Source organism: Tympanuchus pallidicinctus, unplaced genomic scaffold (genome assembly GCF_026119805.1).
Source record: "Tympanuchus pallidicinctus isolate F22 unplaced genomic scaffold, pur_lepc_1.0 scaffold3, whole genome shotgun sequence".
NCBI lineage: Eukaryota > Metazoa > Chordata > Aves > Galliformes > Phasianidae > Tympanuchus > Tympanuchus pallidicinctus.
In genome coordinates this window covers 52,091,825-52,115,001 of record NW_026294747.1, presented here as the reverse complement: position 1 = coordinate 52,115,001, position 23,177 = coordinate 52,091,825, and the positions used below count along the sequence as shown (strand labels likewise).

The 23,177-nt window shown below is 40.6% G+C and overlaps 1 protein-coding gene across 3 annotated transcripts in view; it reads left to right on the top strand.

The window, feature by feature from the left end:
- MTHFD1 (methylenetetrahydrofolate dehydrogenase, cyclohydrolase and formyltetrahydrofolate synthetase 1) overlaps window positions 1-23,085 on the top strand; it is a 37,441-nt gene extending 14,356 nt beyond the window's left edge. For 2 of the 3 annotated variants that reach the window (XM_052695582.1, XM_052695584.1), the window contains exons 9-28: window positions 1,406-1,533; window positions 2,247-2,344; window positions 2,982-3,155; window positions 3,364-3,500; window positions 3,756-3,802; window positions 6,059-6,166; window positions 6,264-6,338; window positions 8,345-8,447; window positions 9,599-9,675; window positions 10,637-10,777; window positions 12,852-12,920; window positions 13,436-13,547; window positions 13,740-13,879; window positions 14,299-14,340; window positions 15,378-15,478; window positions 16,420-16,597; window positions 17,260-17,367; window positions 18,496-18,648; window positions 22,516-22,641; window positions 22,821-23,085. In XM_052695582.1, coding sequence (XP_052551542.1) covers window positions 1,406-1,533; window positions 2,247-2,344; window positions 2,982-3,155; window positions 3,364-3,500; window positions 3,756-3,802; window positions 6,059-6,166; window positions 6,264-6,338; window positions 8,345-8,447; window positions 9,599-9,675; window positions 10,637-10,777; window positions 12,852-12,920; window positions 13,436-13,547; window positions 13,740-13,879; window positions 14,299-14,340; window positions 15,378-15,478; window positions 16,420-16,597; window positions 17,260-17,367; window positions 18,496-18,648; window positions 22,516-22,605 — 2,081 coding nt within the window. In that variant the 3' untranslated portion in view covers window positions 22,606-22,641; window positions 22,821-23,085. Of the gene's footprint in view, window positions 1-1,405; window positions 1,534-2,246; window positions 2,345-2,981; window positions 3,156-3,363; window positions 3,501-3,755; window positions 3,803-6,058; window positions 6,167-6,263; window positions 6,339-8,344; window positions 8,448-9,598; window positions 9,676-10,636; window positions 10,778-12,851; window positions 12,921-13,435; window positions 13,548-13,739; window positions 13,880-14,298; window positions 14,341-15,377; window positions 15,479-16,419; window positions 16,598-17,259; window positions 17,368-17,454; window positions 17,520-18,495; window positions 18,649-22,515; window positions 22,642-22,820 lie in introns of those variants that run through there. The other variant, XM_052695583.1, reaches the window with a different exon arrangement.
- The last annotated feature ends 92 nt before the right edge of the window (window positions 23,086-23,177 follow it).

Here is a 23,177-nt window from a genome sequence, read left to right as displayed (position 1 = left end):
TGAGGTCTGGAACCTTTCTGACTGGGGTGGTTGGTAAGCTTGCTTGGAATCCAAGGAAGAAAATGTAATCATACTGTTTGCCTTTTGCAAACTTAATTAATCCTGCTGTCTGAGCCAGAAGGCCGGGCTGGTCTGCAGTTTGGGAAGTAAAACTTGACAGTTGCTGTAGAAACAATGTTAACAGCTGTGACTTAGTTCAAAGCTTGAACTTAAGGGAAAGTAAGTGTTGCTTAAAACACACCTTCAGTAGAACACCCAAACAACTGATCGTCAGTAACAGTGCTGCTGAACATCCCTGCGGATAGGAGCTGCTTTTGTTCCCTCTTGCATTTTACCACAGTAAGCTGTTAATGAGTTTGCTTTCTCTTACATTCTTCCTCCTCATCAAATGTATGCATGAATAGAACATAATCAATAACTTGAGCATACATTTGTGGTATGCAAGATAATATTTCAATTTAACACTATTAAAATCTGTCATGCGTTTTTTCACACTGATAAACATTTTCTCAAGGCCTGATACCTAAAGTAAGTATCTGCTACTCCAAGAGAAACTTACTTGCTTTTTTTGTTATACTGTGTCCATAACTGGTGAGTTCCTTAGATGATTCTCATAGTTTACAAATGCATTTTGTCTTTTTGTCTCCTATGGGTGACCTTAAATTTCATGTAGTACGACAGGTGGTAGCATTTGTTTCTGCCAGCAAGGAGATTGTTCTGCTGGAGCTTTTTTAAGTCACCTGTGAGGTTGGTTTTGATGAGACTGTTCTCTGTGACTGTAGTATTTACCAGTCCATCGTTAAAATGGCAGTAAGTAAGACTTTCTGTCTTCAGTTTCTGTAAAGGTAGATAATTTTATTCAATAGTAAGTTCTAGATTTCCTCCAAAACGGAACAGAGTAACTGTAAATCTTGGTTTTTGGAACAGCTGTGTTCCTTTAGTGTCTTCTAGATCACTGATTCATATAATACTGAAAGTTTACTTTTGTCTCAGAGCAGTACTGCAGGATTTGTGAGAGAGTGGTTAATGTGACATCTCTGTATGTCCTGTTTGTGTGCTCTGTATGCACAGATGTAAGATCTGGTGTATGCTTTGCTTCCCCCAGCTGTTTTGGAGTCTTCAGATTGCCTTATGGCAATCTCAATTCCTTTGAGAAAATATTTGATCTTGTGAAAAGGGAGACCCTCTGATGTCTGGCTGATAATAAATGGCACTTAATGGGAAGATGTAGTGTATGAACCCTGACGTAAAGCATGGTGATAACAGCTTCATCTTAGGGTGTCGTTTTGTTTTGCAGCTTCCTGTATACTTAGCTGCTGATTTGGTTATTCCAACAGAGGAAAGGACTTCAGCTTCAGTCACTGCTGTTCTCTCTGTGTAACTTATTCTTTCCTTCAATCCCCAGATAGCACAAAGGCCAGTGGAAAAAGAGTTGTAGGAGATGTGGCATACGCAACAGCAAAAGAGAAAGCTTCTTATATTACTCCAGTTCCTGGTGGTGTTGGACCAATGACTGTGGCCATGTTAATGCAGGTATGTGAACAGAGTGTGAGCCATCACAAGTCTTCTCCTCTATGTTTGCTTTTGGGGTATATTGCTGCTGGCTGTCAGCACGCTAGGAAGAGAAGTTGGTGCTTCCTCCTTGCTCTTTCCTAGAAGCCTAGTTAGTGTTTGCAGACCGATGAAGAAGGTGAACATGAAGAAAATGTTAGGAAGAACAGCTGCCTTGTGGATTTTTGTGTGTGCATGTGTGTTGTTTGTTTTTTCTTTTTAAACTGTACATTCTCAAAACTGTGAGAACTGGTTTGTTTGACAAAGCTCTGGATGTAATTCTAAAACTCTCCATAAGGTAATGGGGATAAGGAGGCAGAGGTTAGCAGAGGAAAGCTGCTCCCTCTGTTTATTTTGCTTAAGAGATGGTACTGACCAACAGCACTAAAAAAAAAAAGCACGGTGAAAGTTGCAACATATACACATATTAGTATTTATATATAAATAAAATGTTTTGCAGGACTGGATTTTTATCTATCAGTATCTCTACAGATCCAGGCAAATCTGTCTGTATTCCTCTCAAGGAAATTCAAAGCAAAACCTCATTCTGCATTGTTAGCAATAGTTCTAAATTAAAGCACTTTATATTAGTCCAAACTGAGGTAAAGAGGAGGGGAAGACTCATATAAAGCTCTGTTAACCAACAAGGTTCCTACAGCAGTTGTTGCTGTAATGCCTTTTCATGCTTGATTTAGAGTACAGTGGAGAGCGCGCAGCGTTTTCTGGAGAAATTCCAGCCTGGAAAATGGAACATCCAGTACAACCAACTTACCCTAAAGATGCCTGTTCCAAGGTAATGCTTTCAGTGAAGCTACTGACGATATTCATGCATTGTAATGCTCACTTCCATTGGCAAGTTTTGTATAATATAGGGCAAACAAGTATGTAGAGTGTAACTGGGGTTGAAGTTTGGAGAGACGTAGAGAGAAAGCTGGTTGAGGTCTCCCAGGTGAGCAGAGCTAACCATCATGGTCCTGTGGCACATGCTGAACGTAGGCTTGGGGAATCCTTAAAACATTCAGCTATAAATATGGTTTTCCACAGACATTTTGTATGAGCTAGAGACTTACTGACTCAGCATGTAGCAACTTTTCTATCTGACATGGCAAAAGCCTGGCGCCTTAAAGTGGGAGTTGGTAGAATCCACAAGGATTTGAAAATACGGAGAATATGATAGCAGAGCCTTACGTGGTATCTACAGAAAGTCATTATTTTGTATAATTTTGCTTGTTTAATTTTGTTGTTGTTGTCCTCTGAAGGTACTTGTATTCTGCTGTAGTCAATATTGATGGAATTGACTTGTTATTAGGAAAGGGTGAAACTTCCCTTTCAGAACGTAGATCAAGTACTTTTGACTCATGCTGCCAAAACCAGGGCGTTTGTGAGGAGTCAATAATATTTACTAATTGCCCTTGCTCTCTTTCTTTCAGTGATATCAAAATATCACAGTCATGCATACCCAAGCCCATTAATCAAGTTGCAAAAGAAATTGGCCTTCTCCCTGACGAGATAGAGCTGTATGGCCAAACTAAAGCCAAGGTTCATCTGTCAGCTCTGAAACGTCTGAAGAACCAGCCTGATGGCAAATACGTCGTCGTTACTGGGTAGGTACTATGTTAACTAAGGAGACATCGCTTACATGGTGTCAGGATGAAGAGAAATTTTGATAGTGGTGCTTGTCTTGTGGTAAGCAGACTGTGTGAAGTACTGGCATTAATTGCAGTCAGTAGGTACCTGTATTATGCCTGCAACTGTTTTGAGGCTTACCTACTATAGGAGCTTCATTGTATCTGGTGTACTTTCTCACTGCAGGATTACTCCCACACCTCTGGGAGAGGGGAAGAGCACCACCACCATAGGTCTTGTTCAAGCCTTAGGAGCGCACCTGCACCAGAATGTCTTTGCTTGTGTTCGGCAGCCATCTCAGGGGCCAACTTTTGGTATAAAAGGTATGAGCTGACTAAATGAAGGGAAGATAGCAGGATGAAAATCTTTGAATGCTGCACTGTAGTTTTACATAATTCCCAGTTAGGATGACATTTCTTTAAGAAAGAAAAACCTTGGTAAATTCTTCAGTGTTTTCTCAAGCGCTATGCTGGGACATTAACTAAGCTGCCTTCTTAAAGTCATAATGGAATACATATATTACCACCCTGAGCTAGAGAGACCTTTATTTGCATGCTTTGACTGTTGTCTTTCCATAGGAGGAGCTGCTGGAGGTGGCTATTCTCAAGTTGTTCCCATGGAAGAGGTAATTGTTTATACAAAGTCTCATTGCACAGTTAGTTTGCAGACCTTGAAGAAATATTGCAGTCAGATAACTTGATATTTTTTTTATACTTCCCAGAGTAGCATTGCAAGAATGATTGCTTGATTTCAGCAAAGCTTTTTTTGGAAAATGCACTTCTTTGTTTGTTTCAGAAGAGTGTCTGCATGGTCAGGGAATTTCACAGAACTGAGAATTCCCTGTCCCTCTGTTCCCTCCTCTCTTCTGCCCCAAATTACTGCATACCCTTGAGCAGAGTACATCCTGTACCTCTTTTTCCCAGTGCTGAAATTAAGATTATAATGACTTAATATGTTTTGGAAGCATATTAAATAGTTCTGTCAGCAAGAGTGGTCGTTGACTTCTTCTGTGAGCTATTTTGGTCTGCTTGTGTTTTAGATTACTGACATGGAATGGGAAAAGGGAAAATGCAAATCAGTAATGCCAAGACCTGAGGCTGTGGGTGAATGGCACTGCAGTGCTTTTTTTTCATGTGACTTGGCAACAAGTGAAATCCTCCCTGGGGGCAGGGAACTGACAGGCACATGTAGCTCCTGCTCTTGTGCATCCCCCAACTCTCTTGTAATTCCCTGTAGAATCTTACCTTTGTCTTGTGCACCATTGGTTGACAGAGGACAGTTTTTGGAGGAAAAGCAAAAATGATCAAAAGGGCTGTTTGTTCCTATTGGTGCAGCAAGTCCAGAGAAGATTTGATGGGGGATGGGGGAAATGAAAAAATGTTAAGGAGGCAGATGATTGATTTAGTCATGTGCCAAAAGCATGTGTGAATGATAAATGTGACAGTAACAATAATCTCCTCCTGTTTGAGAGTGTTAGTAAGACAAGATAAAAGACTGGGGCGTGTGCAGCAGTGGGAGACAGACCCACACTTGAAATAAACTGGCTGAAAGCTGCCCAAAGAGGTTGTGGATGCCCCATCCCTGGAGGCATTCAAGGCCAGGCTGGATGTGGCTCTGGGCAGCCTGCTCTGGTGGTTGGTGACCTGCACATAGCAGGGGGTTGAAACTAAGTGATCATTGTGGTCCTTTTCAACCCAGGCCATTCTGTGATTCTGTGATACACAGAAAGGACTTCAAGTAGAAGTCCTTTCTACCACATGGTACAAAAATACGTTGTGGTCTTGTGGGAGTATTTTAATTGTGCATGACTCCAAGTAGTAATGTTTTATGATATAGTAGATGCAATAATGACCTTGATATCAGATGTTTCTGCATGCAGCTTTCATCCCAGAAAACTATTAGCAAGTAAGACATTTTTCAGTGATGACTGTAGAGCTGAGGTAGTAATAATTGCTTCTTATTGCTTATATGTAGAATAAGAAAAATTGGTGTTTCCTGGTTAGGATTTATAATTGCTGTGTGACTAGTTCCACTCTGGCTTTTTTTGCTGTTTGGTTTATAAGACCACAGTAGCAGAGCTCTGACACAGTGGTATCATAGTCTTCTGTCATACCACTTTATTATTGTCAATTTTTCATCTTCCTCCTGTGCTGCACTGCTACAGATAAAAAGAATCATCTTAACAGCAACCTTTCCTTCTCTGTCCTAATACAGGTTTGTCAAATAAACTCTATATCCAAAATCTTTTTTCAGTATAGCTACAGTGCAGGAAGAAAACTCACGGAGACAAACCCACTCAAACCGTTTTTTAACGAGATAGAACCTAGAAAATTACTAGCGTTGTCACTGTGTAGTATATGGTCTGCAAGGCCTGCCTACGGTACTGTGTGTGAGTGGTTAGCTTATGCAGAGCTCTTTGCAACCACAGTTTTATTGCTAGCACCACCCAAGGTTGCTGGCTTGAATTTAGCTCAGATGTGTTTGTGGGAGCAGCAGGAGCTTTAGCTAAGGTATGTGTGAAGCCTGTTGTGCAAGTGATGTGAGTGGGTCAGAAGGAGGGGGAAGGAGGAGCAATGCAGATATGCCGTGCCATGTTGTTCTCAGATATTAAGGAATGATTCTTGTGTAAAAAAAAAAAAATCGTATTTGGAAGCTCTGTTCTGGAAGTTTGTAAAATGACATAAATGTGGGGGAGGCATTTTTCTGTTTTAGAGAAATTCTTTCCTCACTTCCACACGCTGCACTGAGCAATCTCTTCCCCCTCCACCCTCACTCGCTTTAGTGTTGCTATTAATATGTCTCTCTCCACCTGTCTACGATGTATTGAAATATATGAAAATTGCAGCAAGATGAGATAAGCGATGTGTTCTATGTCCTTCAGTTTAACCTTCACCTCACTGGTGACATCCATGCTATCACTGCAGCGAACAACCTGGTTGCTGCTGCTGTGGACACACGTATATTCCATGAACTAACTCAGAGCGACCAGGTAGGATCCTTTCTTGTAGTGTATTTCGACCCATCTCATTCTGGTCAAGATGTTTGGGGTGTGCCAGCAGTACTAACGGTATATTTTGTTCTGCCAGGCCCTCTATAACCGTTTGGTGCCTTCTGTCAACGGAGTGAGGAAGTTCTCAGAGATTCAAATCCGAAGACTACAAGTAAGTTCTCTAGTTTCACACTGGTTTCTGATTCAGTTCCACTTACTCTGCCTTTATTTATTCTGAGTTTGGTTACGAAAACATTTGTGTTGCTCTGTAGGTCACAGAATCACCTAGGCTGAAAAAGACCTTCAGGATCATAGCCTGACTTATGGAGTAGCCCCATCAATAAACTGTGTCCCTTAGTGCCATGTCTGCATACCTCTTAAATACCTCTAGGGATGCATATTCCACCATTTCCCTAGGCAGCCTGTTCCAGTGCCTAACCACCCTTTCCACAAGGAGATTCTTCCTAAAAGCCATTTTAAACCTCCCCTAGCTCGGCTTGAGACTGTTTCCTTGCACCCTATCACTTATCATCTGACGTAAGAAACTCTCTAGACCAACCAGCAACTGGATTGTCATTCTGATAACATTTGTTTTCTGCATCAAGTGTGCAAAAGTCTGGTAGCCCATGTTACAGCACGGGTAACAATGAGATGAAGCTTCAAGGGGAAGAATCGTTGATTTGACTTGTTATATGCTGTGTGAGTAACACAGTGGGAAGAAGCAGAGAGATTAGTGCCCTTTGTAATAGTGACAATTTAGTGTTCTTAATGTAGTTTCAGAAAAGCCCAGCATTAGTCTTTGTCCGTTACAGTCAGCTACAGATAAAGATGAATAATTCCTGTTCATGTGACAGCCGTATAGATAATGCAGCACCAAAAAGACAGTTTACAAAATTCAGCAAAAAGAGAAAGTAAAGATTTTCTTGTCTTATCCAGATTGAGCAAGCAGGAAACAGAAGAAAAAATGTGCATCCCCTACATCCCTTACTTCTTGGCTCAGGAAAGAGAATCTCAGTTAAATGAGTACACCTACCATTGGATGTTGGACCCTGAGCAGGTCGCAGTTCCTCAGTTCTCAGTAATGAATGTGAACCTGTGTGTCCCTGGCCTCTTAAAAAATGAGGAACAAGAGTAGTTTTGCATTGGGCTTAACCTTCTGGCTGGAATGACAAAATTGGACCTGCTAAGCTTATTCCAGGAACAAGCCTGTTTGAATGGTATTCATGCTCTGTCAGTTGCCCACTTGGAGGCCAGGACCAGTAGAATACTTAGGAAGATAAAACTCTAATTTATTAATTAGCTATAATTTTTCTACCATTAGAAAATACATGGCTTGCTTCACTGCTGAGCAAAGTAGCTCTGTCACGTGGCTTGGTAGACCGTAAGGATGCTAATACTCGAGAAAGAGGATCTTTTTCATGGTACAGTGGGGATTTGTTTGTTTGTTTTTAATGATGTACTTGAAGAGGAAGAGAACAGACCTCTTTCTTCCCTGCTGTTCTTCTGGAGAAAGTAGGACTTAGCTGTCTAGTTAATTAAAAAAGGCTTGTTCATTCATAAATCAACTCAATCGTTTTCCTCATTTCTAAGCTAGCACTTGTATCAGTCTTGAGATAATTCTTCTCTCAATTAAGCAACTTGGCAAACTGCCCATCCTCTCAGTATGTTCAGGATCAGCTTTCTGGGATGCTGACAGCCTTGTGATCAAATTGTTTAATTCCTCCTTTGTGCTGCTTAAGCAGCGTGCTGAGAGCCGTGTCTTCAAATATGTATGGCTGTGTGCAGTGACCCTAGGCAAACTAATGAGAAATGGATGTAAGCATGTGAAACTAATGATTAGAACAAGGCATGTAAGAAACTGCAGAGCTTTCTTTCTTTCTTTCTTATGTTTTCTGTAGATGCCTTGCACAAAATTAGGTGACAGGCTGCCCTGACAAGCTCTATTATCTGCACTGCCATTTGCTAGTTGGCAAGCAGCAAGCTCTGCTTCCAGATTTACACTGATATGGATCAATTTATGTTGCTGTGGGCTTGAAAGGATGCTGGTAGGGCATTTACTCCTTATTTCTGAATATTCAGGTGCTGCTGCCAAAGGCCAATTGTTGTAGTGGAAGGTTCATTTCTCTAAATCTTTTCATGATACTTTTTAATTATTATTATTATTCTTTCCTCCCACAGAAATTGGGCATTAGCAAAACTGATCCTGCAGCCTTGACAGCGGAGGAAGTAAACTTATTTGTGAGATTGGACATCGATCCAGCCACCATAACGTGGCAAAGAGGTACAAGAACCATTGAATTATAGTATTGCTAAAAGAAAAAAACAGCACCAGAACTTATCAAATGAAGTTGCAAGTACAGAAAGAACAAAGTTTTCTGGGATAAAGGGAAGCAAAGCAGTTCTGGTCTATGTGTTCGGTGGGATGGGTGCCTACAGATGGGATTCTGTTTCTAAAGGGTTTGACACCAGGACTTGAACCTTAATCTTTGAGAGTTCAGACTGGGCCTCACTAATTGGTGCAAGTTTCTGCTTGTGGTTTTGATGGTCACTGAGAGAGTTTTCAGTTTGGCAACTGTAGCAAACAGTCTTTCTGCCTGCACACTTAAGAAGGCGCTGTGAGCAAGGAGAGGCTACTGCTCTGGAATTAAACTGAATTTTAGTCTGCCCAATGGCTCTCTTGGGGACTGACAGCAGAAAAAGGCTCAATGTTTTTTAAAAACATGTTTAAAAATACCTGAAGTAAGATCAATCTCTGGTCTTACTGAATTAATAATTCACTCATGAAAGGAATTTCAGATGGGGAGGGTGGGGCAAAGGTGATTTAGACCCCAGGAGTATTGCTTTTCCTTCTTTTTATGAAAATACAATCTGAAATTACTCTCCAAAACTTGCTTCATAACTTATAATGGAACTAAATTAGTCTGCCTCATGGGAAGTATTTAGAATTTTTCGAGAAGCTCATTACAAAAAAATAAAAAAACAAGACAAAAAAAACCAGCAAATTTAAGCCATGATCATTTGTGGCTTCAAGGGTAATTTGGAGTTATAGGGAATGTCGTTAAATAGTAGAATCTGACCGTTTTATCCTTTCATTTACAAAATGATAATTTCATTTCTTTTTTCCATAGTAATTTCCTGATTTCATTTTGACTAATGATGGTGAAAAAGAAATTGGAAACCAGCAGCTCCTTTTTTCAAAGAGGTTTTGGATTTGTGGTTATTGAGCACACAGGGAGGTAGACCTCTGGGTGCAGTGCAGTCTGCACTGACTGTGAGCATCTTAACATCGTTGCAGTTCAGCTGGAGAGGATGGTGTCCCAGGCTGCCATCCCCTGTTCATGGCCTATCTAGCCAAGAGTTTGTGGTGGTATATAGATGTGATTTAGGTCATGCAGTGTGACTCCTTACATCTTTCTTTCTTCATCCTCACAGTACTGGATACAAATGACAGGTTCCTTAGGGAAATCACTATTGGACAGTCTCCAACAGAAAAAGGCTTTTCACGAACGGTAATTATTCTTTCTTGCATCTTTTAAAAAAGCACTTTGAAAAGCATGATCCTGAAGTTAACTTCTTCAATTCCAGATGTTTGTCTTACTGGTACCTTGTAAAAGAGACAGCAGAAAGTCTCTTTGACCAAGCAGTTAAATTTGCTATCAATGCAATGTACAGTTTTAATATCTGTTCTTTTCATACCTTTCTTGATTGTTGGATTCCTGAATTGGGATGGCTATGGTGTAGTAACAGTGACATATGAATGCTCTCTACAAATATGGTGCCTGGCAATTGCTAATCTTATGCAGTGCATGTGCTTTGGGTGGGATGCATCTGGCCCTAATCCATATCTGAGCTTGTTATCTAGATACATTGCATATGTAGAAAAATAGGCAATCAGGACCATGATTTCTTTCATCCTTTAAGTAACTGTCAAATTAGTAGTTCAGATGAGTTGTGCCCACAGAAGCCTCTTTTTATTCATCAGGAAAGGTCTCTAGGGTGCCTAACTTCAATGGAGGCATTGTGTTATATCAGATGCATTCTACCCTTCATTTGCTATAGAACCAGTTGTTGGTTTTCATGTTGTTGCTTTTTTTTTTCTTTGTCTTATACTGTACTGTTTAGCAATGGTTAAATGTGAGTTAGTAAGCTCAGTCTTCAAAAATGTACTGTTGGTGTTAATGTTCTTACATGAATCACCAGTTTCGTGCCAGGATGGAGTCATGTAACAGCAATGAAATGAGTGTATCTTACTTTAATTTGCAGAAAATAATCTGATTTGAAACTTTGAACTTAAATTGCGTATATTTTGAGAGTAACATTTTAGATTTGTTGTCATGGATGTATGTCTGTATTTATTTCTTATTATGATGGTGATAACTGGCTTCTTTATTCCATCCCAAGAATTTGAGTAAGGTAAAGATTTCTGCTGAGGAATCTTGATGAATTCACATCTTTATTCGTCTCTTGAAGGCTCAGTTTGACATCACAGTGAGCAGTGAAATCATGTCAGTTTTAGCACTCTCTGACGGCCTGGATGACATGAAAAAGCGACTGGGCAGAATGGTAGTAGCTTCCAGCAAGAGAGGAGAACCGGTTACAACAGATGACCTTGTAAGAGAGCTATTCCATTCTTGAATGCTAACTTTCTTCTATTGCTTCTGAAAGTCCTTGGATTGAAAAATATTGAGATGGTTCTGTATGGTTACTACGTAGAATATTAGAGATGAAATGTTAGTCTGTGGAGTTAGTAAAGGATTTCTTCTTCAGCGTGGCTAGCACCTTACACAGAGACTGTGCTTACATGTGTTTTGGGCAGGGACAAAGGGTTCTGTGCAGTGTACTGTGTATCAAATCAAAACTAGCACTGTAGGAATTGAGGAGGAGTACATGGTGGCTTTTAAATTAAAAAAAGCCTATTTACAAATGAGAATTCAGAATGCATCCTGCTGGCCACCCAATTTTATTTTTTTTTTAAGCTTCCTGGAGAAAGGAAAACATAAAGCAGGGACAAAGCCTGGTGCAAATTTAATTACAGATGATGAGGCATCTTATGCTGAGAGACTGTGAATACTATAAAAGTCAAACTTGCAGAAGGTTTCCATAAGGCAGCCTTTGTGAGAGGCACAAATCTATTTGCATTGAATGAAATGTTTAATTTAACAGAACTAGTGATGTCTGTTACCAGTATGTAGTTATAAGCAACAGTGCCAGCTGCAGTACTGTCTTGCAACTGTCCAAGTGCAGTTCTTGAAACGTCTGTGGAGTGTATCAAGTCAGTTAGAACTCTCCCATGCAGTGCTTCAGCATTGTTCAGGGGGTAGCTTGTGCTCCAGGTGCTTTTTCCAATATTCTGTAGGTAACAACCCTTTGTGGAGAAGGTGAAGGGAACTGAGCTCTGTATGTGAACTGTGCCCTGTCACTTGGCTTCAAGACAGAACACGGGCTCAGGATTGTTCCACTAGTCAACAGAGGAGCACTACTGGTCTTCTGTTGTATGTTTTTGTTTTATGTTCGTCCCACAGTAACTCTGAGAAGCAGTTGATGGGCACTATGGCCTGACTGTGGACCTTCAGCAAAAGAGCTAGGCTGGGAAGCACTTATCTGTAAAGTGTCTTGATGTGAGACATTTGTTGGGCGTGAGAAGGAGCACGTACCAAAGTTCTGTAGGTAGCTTTGAGATTTTAATTCCTGATGCTAATGTGCTGTCATGCTTTAACCTTAAGTACCAGAGTTAAATCCCCATTCTGGAAAACAGAAGTCACTCCTGCTGCCCGTCAGTGGTGGGAACTTGTGTAGGGAGTTGCTTTATGAGTTTCACATGGGATCTAAGACTTGTAGTTTTTAAGGCTTTTTTTCCTCTTTTTTTAAATTTTTGTGTGCTGTAACTGTGGAGTGGAGGATGATAGCAGGCCTGTCCAACAGGTCCTCAGGATTTGCACATTTTTGCAGGTGGTGGGCATTGGCTTGCTTGGTTAGGACTGTGTTTCATGCCTCTCATACCAGCCAGAACATGGTGATTGTAGAGACTAGACTGACACAATCAGATATCCAGATCCTTCTGCTGTGATATAACCAGTATCACGAGGGCCAGTATCAAAGGATCTGGGGAGAAATGAGGAATCAAAAACTGACTGGGTTTGCAGAGAAGAAGGTGTATTGAGGTGCTATTGATTGACAGGCCTGAAATGTCATCATGGAAATCTTGCTCTGTATCTTTCATTATTCTAGAGATGACTGAAGTTTAAAGCTTATCCATTAAATGTTAACTAAGCTTTCATGTAGCAAGATTGAGACTAATGAAACATAGCAGTGAATGTCTTTAAAAAAATATAGATGTATAATTGAGTGCTGCAATTCAATTGACATTAAAAGGGGGAAAAAAAATTGTCTTAAAACTTTCCCTGCTTTTGGCCATTGAATGGGGTGCAGGAAAGCATGTGTACCTAAGGGTTACTTTCTCACTGCTCTTCCTTTCTCACCTCATTATAGCATTGAAAGAGCAGTTTGTCTTCACTGCTAAGCAAGGTCATAATGGAAGAGGCTGCATTCAGCAGAAATCAGCAATTGCTGCATATTGTGCAGCAACTGCTGGTTGTGTTCCTGCAGGCTCACCAGGTCTCGACACAGCATAGGAACTGTCTCAGTACATCTGGAAACTGATAGCTGTCTTTGCTTTTTCTTTTAGGGAGTGACTGGTGCTCTGGCTGTCTTGATGAAAGATGCTGTTAAGCCAAACCTCATGCAGACGCTAGAGGTGAGCATGGATGATTTCATTCTGTGTTCTCAGAAGCAAGGAGCATCCGGTCGAGCTCATTCATCACAGTCAGTGTGGACTTACTCTGTTTAGACTTAGAAGCTTATTGTGGTTTCCTGCCTAAGATTCAGGTCTGCCATCAGCATGCGGATGGCCCTGGGGAAGAGCAGTACCTTGCTGTGCCTGTTTTGTTGAGCAATGTCAGGAAATGTTTTGAAAATCTAGATGGTATGGGTGCAAGAGATTGGCAGAGTTGCTAAGATTTAGCCATCCATTTCCTAAGTGGGTTAAGATCTCCACTTCTGCAGATTATGATAATCCAGTTGGTGATGCAGCCCTTAGTACTGATAACAAATATTTAATCAGAGGGCTTTAAGATCTGTTTTCTAAGAACTTCTTTTTTTAAGCTTCAGGTACTGTAGTGCTTAGCTCCTGAAATGATGCAGATGTGCAAAATGTTACCCTCTGATTTTCCTTATTTCTCTTTGCCTCCCTCACCCTCCTCCATTTCCTAGGGAACCCCTGTGTTTGTTCATGCGGGACCTTTTGCCAATATTGCACATGGGAATTCTTCAGTGTTGGCAGACAAAATAGCACTGAAGCTTGTGGGTAGAGAGGGTTTTGTTGGTAAGTGTGTGATATTTGTTTGTTTTTCAGGAAAAAATTTCCTCTTTTTTTTTTTATCATGACTACCTTTGCTGTTTTTTGTTTTTTTTCTGTCCCAGAAGAAACCTCTGATTTCCGTAATCAGAGCACTGATTTCTCTGCCCAACATCCTCTAACAAACTTCTATGTTGTTGGTTTTTTTTCCTATTCCAGTTACTGAAGCAGGATTTGGTGCAGACATAGGCATGGAGAAATTCTTTAACATTAAGTGTCGTTATTCTCATCTCCGGCCTAATGTGGTGGTGTTGGTTGCAACTGTCCGAGCTCTGAAAATGCATGGAGGAGGGCCTGCAGTAAGTAGTAAACAAGGTTTTATTTAGGTCTGAGGGGCTTTTGTTCCAGTCCAGCCACCTAAAGCTCTGTAGGGTTTGATTTGCTTATAATTGTCTTGAGATTTACAGTAATCCATATGTCCCTTGCAAGCTGCTTCGCTGTAGTATGTTACATATACATACTGGCTCATCTTATGTTCCCAAAGAAGTATGCTGGGGCACATTTGTATTTGCTGTCATCATAATCTTAGTTTGTTGTACTGTGAGAACATCTTGGCAGTCTTTTTTTTTTTCTCTTAGGAAAAAAAAAGGATCAGGCTGGAGTAGAACAGTGTATCTTGATGCAGTTTAATAAGAATCAAGTGCAAATTGTCAGAATAAAAATCTTGTCGGGTCCCCCCCCATTTATTTTATTATTATTTTTTAAATTCACTCTCCAGGTCACTGCTGGGATGCCCTTGCCAAAAGAGTACACGGAAGAGGTAATCTTATCTTCATTAGCTGTTGTGTCAGTTGACCAATTAACTGTAGTTGTTACACGACATTATCATTCAGTGCACGTGTGGATAGCTAGTGTGTGTCATTTCTGTAGCTAGCAGGGAAATGCTTCCTTGTACAAGCTTTAATGTTCTTTTTTCTTTTTTGTTCTAATGCTGTTACTTTGGCTCTGCTCTTTCAAGCATTTATTGTACTTGACCTAGCCAGCACTCAGAGCCTTCCTTTTCTCCTGAGCTTGCATAATTGTCTCTACGCTCAATTTTTCATAGTGATGTCTGCTCAGTGTCCCTTGACCCTCTCAGCATAGAGTGATTGCCATGCTGAAATACTGTGTCTGAGAATATTCGGAGTGCCTGTCTAATTGCTCCCTTCTTAGCAGCAGCAGTTTTGTTTTCCCCCTGCCCTTCTTTTTGCAAGCAGGGAGGAAAGTGAACTAAATCTGCTTCTGCCCTTCTGCCTCAAATAGTTATGTACACTTGGGTAATTGATCTGGTTCAGCTTTTTCACTTCTAACACTTCTCTATGGATTACTCTTTTGACAAGAAGGGATGAAATGTCTTCCATGAATAATCTCTGATGCTGTAAAATGTAAATATATATAAAGTGAAAGCTGTTATCACAAACTTCAAACAAATGTCACGAAATTCACTGCTAATGATATTCAATACATGAAGACGGATGTGTCACAGAGGAAAGTGAGGTTTTACTGTGAGGAGATAATGAGCATAGTATTGACTTAATAACAAAAAATGATCGTGGTTTCTCCTACCTTGATTTTCATCTTCAGCTACAAAGTTATTAGAAACATTCATTCCTTTTCCTGTTTTCCATGCAAGACCATGCACTGGTCCTAAGTGTTCAGAAAGCAGCTCTGAAATTTTGCCTTTGTGGTTTCCGTTCCTGTTTTGGCATTTAAATAATGAGCTATGGATGCAGTGGATTTGGAGCAAAGGTTTCACTGTCTCTCATAAAATCTATGTTCTGCTTGCTCTCTTTTTTTTTTTTTTTTTTTTTTTTACAGAACCTTCAGCTGTTGGCAAAAGGTTGCAGTAACCTAAGCAAACAAATCCAGAACGCTCGGCTGTTCGGTGTCCCAGTAGTAGTGGCTGTCAATGCTTTCAAGTAAGTGAGCTGGGCTGTGGAACTGATGCATGAGAATAAAATGGTGGCACTTTTTATGCTACATTTAACACGCTGTCTTGTTTTCAGCACTGTCAACGTGTTGTGTGCAGAAAGCAGCGTTCTGTAGTGCTTGAAGATACTGAATAAATAGTGGAGCTCTGCTCAGTCATTTCAAATGCATCCTCTAGTTTAGTTTAGCTTGGGATCTTGTGATCAATGACTTATGTGCCACTGCTTATAGCCGAACTGGCTAAGTTCTGTAGACAAAAGGTGCCTGTGATAATATGGAATCTAAGCTCATAACAGATGGTGAGGTGCCTGTGCTGGAGACCACATTGCATTCAGTGGTCTGCAGTATGGAATCATGCCAAACCAAGAAGCATTTAAGGCTCTGCATGTTGTACTACAGAGGAAGCAGATTCTGTGTGTGGTCTTTCTTTATACAGGCTGAAGGGCTTGGAACTGCTGTGTTAAAGCTGATGCCAGTTGAAGCAGAGTAGCCAGCTGAGGGTTGTTCATCTCAAGTGAATGTGTATTAGCTGTTTTAGAGAAAGTATGGTTTTTAGCGTAGTGTGCACATGATATAGAACATCTTAGCATCAAATCAGCAAGTACTAATGCCTTTTTGAGTTCTCATCTGAAAACAAGAGTTGTGTTGTTGATACAAGCACAAAGTCTGGAAAACTGTTGCTGGCAGTCTTGGGTTTCTGCATACAGTTCCAGGCCAAGATCTTGCTCGCTGTTTGTCTTTGCGTGGCATCCTTCACCAAAGTGGAGCAGCCTTGTGGCAGATAACTCCTCAATAGATATGGCTTCCTGATGGCTGGATCCTGTGATTCCAGTATTTAACTTCTGTTGACAAGAATGAGAAAAGGATAGAACAAACCATTCATTTACTGTGCATACGTTCTGATACAAATACACAAACTTTTTCTTTACAGGACAGATACAAAGGCTGAACTGGCTCTTCTGGTACAACTGGCAAAAGAAGCAGGAGCATTTGATGCTGTGGAGTGCACTCACTGGGCAGAGGGTGGTAAAGGAGCTGTTGCATTGGCTCAGGCTGTTCAGAGAGCATCACAGGCACCCAGCAACTTCAGGTTCCTCTATAATGTAGAGGTAAGAGCTTGCATGATTACAGAGGTACTTTTTTTTTTTTTTTTTAAATAAGTTGGAGATTAGTTGGCATGGCTTAGTTGACTGAAAGTTGCCTAAAAGTCTGCTCAGAGAACCTGAGAAGAAATGGCTTCTGGAATATAACGCTTACTCCATGGGTGTCAAATATCTAGTTTGTTACTTCCTGTTGTTTTGACTACTAAATGAAATATAGTTTACTTTCGATAGTGGAAGATGCTGCTCTGACACAACATGAAATGGCAAACAGGTTACTGCTGTGAGAGACAGACATGTTCCAGGGCAGGGAGAAGTTTATTCTTTGGCCTGTGACATGCATTCTTGTCAGAATGACAAGAGTGGTACAACTGTCATCAAACTTGTTACCTTACTCAAGAATTTCTGGGTGTGCATGGTGCTCCCTATGGGAATATAATAGGCTGTGGAACAGCAAATGAAATGTCCATTTCTAACTTGTTTCTTTCTCTGGAAATAAGTCTTACAGTTTTACAGTACAGGTCGGGTGGAAGAGTGTGTGTGTGTATTTCTAGTGACTTTGTACTTAGACAAATTTGATGGTGACTCAGAGGTAACAAAGTCACTGTTAGTTACCATGTTGTGGCCTGAAAGTGCCTAGGCTGTGCTCACCTGCCTGTCTTTTTTTCTAGCTCCCTGTTGTAGATAAAATCAGAATTATTGCACAGCAGATCTATGGGGCAAGTGACATTGAGCTACTTCCAGAAGCACAGGAGAAAGTCGCCGTGTACACTAAGCAGGTTAGTTTTTCCCTGTCACCTGATACCCAGTGGTGTTTTCATTTTATAATAATCATATTGAAGTGATGTTCAAACTGCATATAATAGGGGATCATCACCCAACGTGTGTCCAGGGCTCACTGGATGCTGCCATGGCAGAGAAGGATGAGAAGGTATTGTGGGAAAGGAGAAAGTGGCCCTGGCTTTTAGTGCAGACAACAGAACTAATCTGTCTCAGTAATACTTCTCTAATAATGTGTAGGGGAAAAAAGTGGAAAGAGATTCAGTAATCTCTCTATGTTCTCCCATGTATACTTTCTGCACTCCCCAGTTTAACAGTTTGGGAATTGTGGAACTACAAATGGTCAGACTGGTGCTAAATAGTCTCTGGTTTTTGTTATTGCTGTTTGTTTAATTTTTTGTCATGTCCCACTGAGTTGTCCAATCAGTTTTTAAACCCATATAGATTTTGGGCAGTCACAGCCACATTTTTTCTTCTTGAACATGACATTCTTGTAAATTTACCTGCTTTTCAGATACCTTCTGCATTATTGAAGGTTTGTAATGGGTTGTGTAGAGGAAGGCAAGGTGAGAATTGTCCATACTTTGTTTAGTGTGCTTGAACAGTTTTACTTCTGGATTTCATGTACTGCTGGCATATGTCATTTCTTGTTTTTTGTATTTCTTGTAAATTCCTTTACAGTTCTGTTAAAATACCATAGCTGTGTAATTGCTTCTTCCTCACAACATGCAATTATATTGATCAAATACTTCTCATTAACCCACTTCAGCTCTATGAGCACCTTAGTTCTGAGCTGTTTGAATTAACATTTTGGGAAGAGAGTAGAAAGTAAGCTAGCTATCTAGATATCCAGCACTTCCATAATGCTTCCATACCATTAACCTTTTCCTCAGTTGGACGTGCTGGGATCCATAGTTATTCTTCCTATAATAGTAGGAAGAGAGAAAGAACGAGGATGCAGAATGGTCAATGGATCAGATAGGGCGAAGAAATTGCATTAAAATTACCTGGTAACACTGAGGATAATGCATGGAGGTAAAATAGGGCTGTAATTTTTGCATACAGGAATGGTTACTGTTTTTTCACTTCTGTCCTCTTTCTCTTTTCTTTTTCATTGTCATGCCCAGGGCTTTGGAAACCTGCCAATCTGCATGGCTAAAACTCACTTATCATTGTCTCACGACCCTGAACAGAAAGGAGCACCCACAGGCTTTATTCTGCCAATCCGAGACATTCGGGCCAGTGTTGGTGCTGGGTTCCTGTACCCACTGGTTGGAACGGTGAGTGAGTGAGTGAAACCCTCAGCTGTGGGGTGAGAATAGCACTCCATGTACAGCCAGTTATGAAAGGTGTCTCCAATGAGAAGAGCTCTTATCATCTGTAAATGAAGTGTTAGTTGTCCAGTGCATTAGATGCCCTTTGTAAGTCTTTTTCAGGTGGAAGAGGGGAGCTAAAATAAAGCATGTGAGCATTTGAACATTTAGCAAGCCCCCGGTGTACTCTCCATGTGCCACATCTCAGTCTTCTTGGAATGCAGGAAAAGGGAGAACTCTGCACATAATGAATTGTGGGAACAGCAGGCTGACAGAGGGGCCTGCCTGATGCCCCTGGGACTTGGAATTCCTGATGCACTTTGCAGTATTGCAGCAGATAGCGTAGAACTAAACTTTTCCACAGCTTTCAAAGCAAATAACTTTTGATGAGACAGCTTCAAAGCAAAGCTGATCTGTACTGTTTATTTTTTGTCAGTCTCCCTTTCTATTATTTTCTCATCGTTTTGGTGATCATCTGTTTGCTGTTTGGACTGCATCAATTCCAACAATTTATTTCACTGTGCCCTTGAGTTCTTATTTTCTATTGAGATGATTGTCACATCAACTGAGAACTAACAGAGTAGCTACAATGGAAGCAGGATTCTGGCATAGCTTTGATATGAATGGGCTGGCAGAAAGAGGAGCTACCTGCAAACTGAACTAATGTTCAGCTTTGTCTCTAAAGAAAGAATGTTAGGATGAAAGGCTCCACTGGAAATCTTATCTGAGGAATCTATTCTGGGAAAATGTTAAGTAACTTCTTAGGTTATTGCAGGAGATGGAGCAGTTGGAGCAAGCAGTTCTGTCTTTCTCACTATTTTTGGGTCTCCACCTTTTTTTTTACTGAAGCCTTCATGGCAGTGTTTGTCTTAATAATCTGTCTTTCAAAACTGTTAGTGTCATATGGTTGAGATGCTGGAATTTGTTGATTTAAGAGTTGTTTCCTTTCCTCCTTCAAACGCTAGCCCTCAGAGAGCCAGGTAAGGGTTTCCAGATTACCCCAACAAAAATAAAATAACCACATCCTGGTTGAAGTCTGGCGCATCCTTCTTTTCAAAGAGTGCTGTGTGTTCTGGGATGCAGTGAAAGACAGCGTGCTCATTCCTGTTTGTGACTTTTTTGCAAGCTAAGATTTAATCCAAACAGTGATCATTTTTAATATATTTTTTTTAAGTACTGCAGAAGGAAAGAGTACACAGAAGTAATGAGACAGACAAAAGATGATTACAGACATTAAAGCTGAAGTTTTGTCTCTTTTTTAATGTCTTCACTTTCTATGAAGCTGGAGTTTCCTTCCTGCTCCTTTCACAGATCTGTAACGTTTACTTGGGCATGCAGTTAATCATGATGTTAACCTTGCTGGAATTAACAGTAAACCCTCCAAGTGGGGACATGAAGGTCTCTCTTCTGTGGTGCCTACTAGGCCAGGAAAGGGATGTCCTTTTAAGAAGCAGCCCATTTTGAATCAGATCATCATTTTCAACCCATTCAAGAGGATATGTGCTAGCCTCAGAGTAATTTTTGGGCAGCCATTGAACTGAAGCTGAAAGCACAGCAAACATGCAGCTCTCTGCAGTTGTGTGACATTTGAGGTGAAACTAATCACCAGTGTGTTAATCTTGTTATCTGAAGTTAATTGAGAAGGTATGTCACACTTCACTTTTCTCAGCCTCTGAGTTTGGGGTTTTTTCCTTTCTGGCTTGGAGTTGAAGCTGTTGTACTTGAATGAAATACTTTGAGATATAAAAGGAAATACAAGGATCGTCTAGATTAAACTTTGAGCGTGAAATGGTAATGAAAATGAAGCAGACAGTTTGAACTCAAACTGGTTGGATTTCTTATATTGTGCCACTGGAGAACTGAAAACAAATTATTGATTCGTCTCTTTCAATGTCTTACATGGCATTTCTTCTGGAAGTTGTGCAAATGCTATAAATAATATGTTCTAGTTGGTATTGGTTTTATTTAAACTTTGTAGGGGAACTGATAATCTGAGTGGTCTAATTTTTTCATGCAAATAGTGAGAATTGCTCTGCATTCTTTTCCAGCATGTGAATGAAAGAGAGGAGGAGGAGCTTCGTTTCCCTAGCTCTGAAAATAATTGAGTGCATTAAGCATCGTGGACATTTGTGCAGAAAATTCATAGCCTGAAAGGAAACCAACCCTGTAGCACATAAAAATTCAGCACATAGTTTGCTTTTAGGTAATAGATAACAGAGTAGCCTCTGTGGGCTGCCCTATGGGAAGGAGAGCAGGAAAACTGACCAATCCTTTCAAAACACCAATGGCAAGAAGGGTTGCATCAGGCCTGTATTCATCAGCACAGCAACTCCTGCTGTCCTGACTGTCGCTCTCAGCTCTTGCTGTGGCCCTCTGGACGTGTAGGTGGAGACCCACAAAGCTCTGCGATTCTCCAGAGATACATAAAGAGGTGCTTTCTTGTGCTGCACAACAGTGGCAGGGACTGTGGTGAGAACTGAAAAACGCTTCCAGATGCTTCAGATCTTGTAATACTTTGCTCACGAAAGCAAAAAATATTCATACATAAAGACAAAAGGAATGAGAGCCATATCTGAGGTCTGCTCTTCCCTGTCCTGGAAAGCAGCAGCTATGACAAAAAGCTGGTGCAGATGTAGCAGTCATTACAAAGGGTATGATTGAAGTGACTTTTACCTCTTACAAAGCACGTACTTCTTGCAGTGGTATGGTACATGTGGGACTGCAGTTAGCACTTGTAATAGCTTAAGAAAATGAGGTGGGATTCCAAAAGCTCCCAGAACAGTTTTGAGAACTGCAGCAAATGCTTAACCTTGCTGCTGAGCTTATTACCCAGATTTGATTAGTGTGCAAAATACATATGCAGGGAGAAAATACCAGGTTTCTAAGGAGGTCTTTAATCTAGTGGAGACAGGCATAAGAATTACTGGTTGTGAAAGACAAGGCTGGGTGATGTAGATGTGAAGTGAAACACTGAATTTTTGTTTATGGGGTAAATGACCACTGACAAAAGCTGTCAAGCCTGGTCACAAGTTGTCCACCTTCATAAAGCATCCATGTTAATCTACGTGTGCTGCTGGGCTAAATGCTGAGTTATGGAACCAAGTTGTCATCTGCATTAGTAAATCAGGCCAAGTGTAGTCCCTGCTGGCTTTGCTTTTTGCAGCTCTGAAAGTGGGTTTCAGCAGTGGGGATGACTTGAAAGGCCTGGCCTGAGGCAGGTGCAGAATAGGCAGCTGTTCTGCTACCTTCAGTCCTCCTGCTGCACAGCCATTCTGACTTGTGTGCCACAGAATGGCCCAGTCAGGAAAACAGACCTCACCATTTCTGTTTCTGTATTGCTCATGAAAGCAAAATATTCATACATAATAGGGTTTTTTTGGGGGGGAGGGCTTGTCTGTTTGTTTTAAAACCTCTCATGTCAACAATAATTATTCCTAATTATAACAGTTCAAAAATTTTAGGGAGTTTTAATCAACTGGGACTTTGCAATCAGCAAAGCTGTATTTAAACGTGCATCCTCGTTTCGGGAGCCAGGAAGCTGCCACAAGCAGTTCGTGTCTCCCTGCAGCAGCTCTCATGTAACAGCTGATCCATCAGCTTGGTGCTTGAGTGCTCGTTACAGCTTGGGCAGAACTGGTCAGTCTGCTAAATTAGGAGTTCCTGGTTCTTGTGATACACTTCAGAATGGTGTCTGACCACCCCCCAGCTGGTATGCTCATAACTGAGGTGCTGCATGGGCTGTTGCTAACACGGTTCCCAGCACAGAATAAGTGTTATATCTTCTGTTCATTTATGCTGCTTCCATCTTAATGGTTTATCTTTTTTGTTACCCAGATGAGCACTATGCCAGGACTTCCTACAAGACCCAGCTTTTATGATATCGACTTGGACACAGTGACAGGAGAAGTGAACGGGCTCTTCTGAAAAGAATTTGTGACCAAAGCTAGGTGTCACCTTCAGGTTAGAATTTCAATATAAATTAGCTTTCAATATTTGAGCTTGATTTCTCAATTTGAGATAATGGAACTAAGCCAATTTCATATTATGCCATGTGTTTCCAAATAACATGATTATATATTTCAGCCTGAAAGTTGCCTTCAGTGCTGTTTAATAGTAATTAAATTTATTTTTCTTTTTAGCTCCCAGAAGAACACCTGATGAGTCATGTAAATGAAACTATTCACTGATCTTTTTTGAAGTCAAAACAAGATATGACTGAGAATACAGTGCAAGAAGTGAAAAGAAGAGTGCTAAAGGATAGAACACTTATTTTTAATCAGTAATAATTCTTAAAGTACTGTTTTCCAAGCTAGTTGAAACTAAGTATATAAAGTATATTTCCTGTACAACCTTCCTGCTTCATAACTGTAGCTCGAGCAAAATACAGAAGCTTGGGTTTAGTGATCTCTTAGAACCACAGAATCATTTCAGTTGGAAAAGACTTTCAGGATCATCAAGTCCAGCCAGCTAAAGGACAAACTTTAACTAAGACAGTG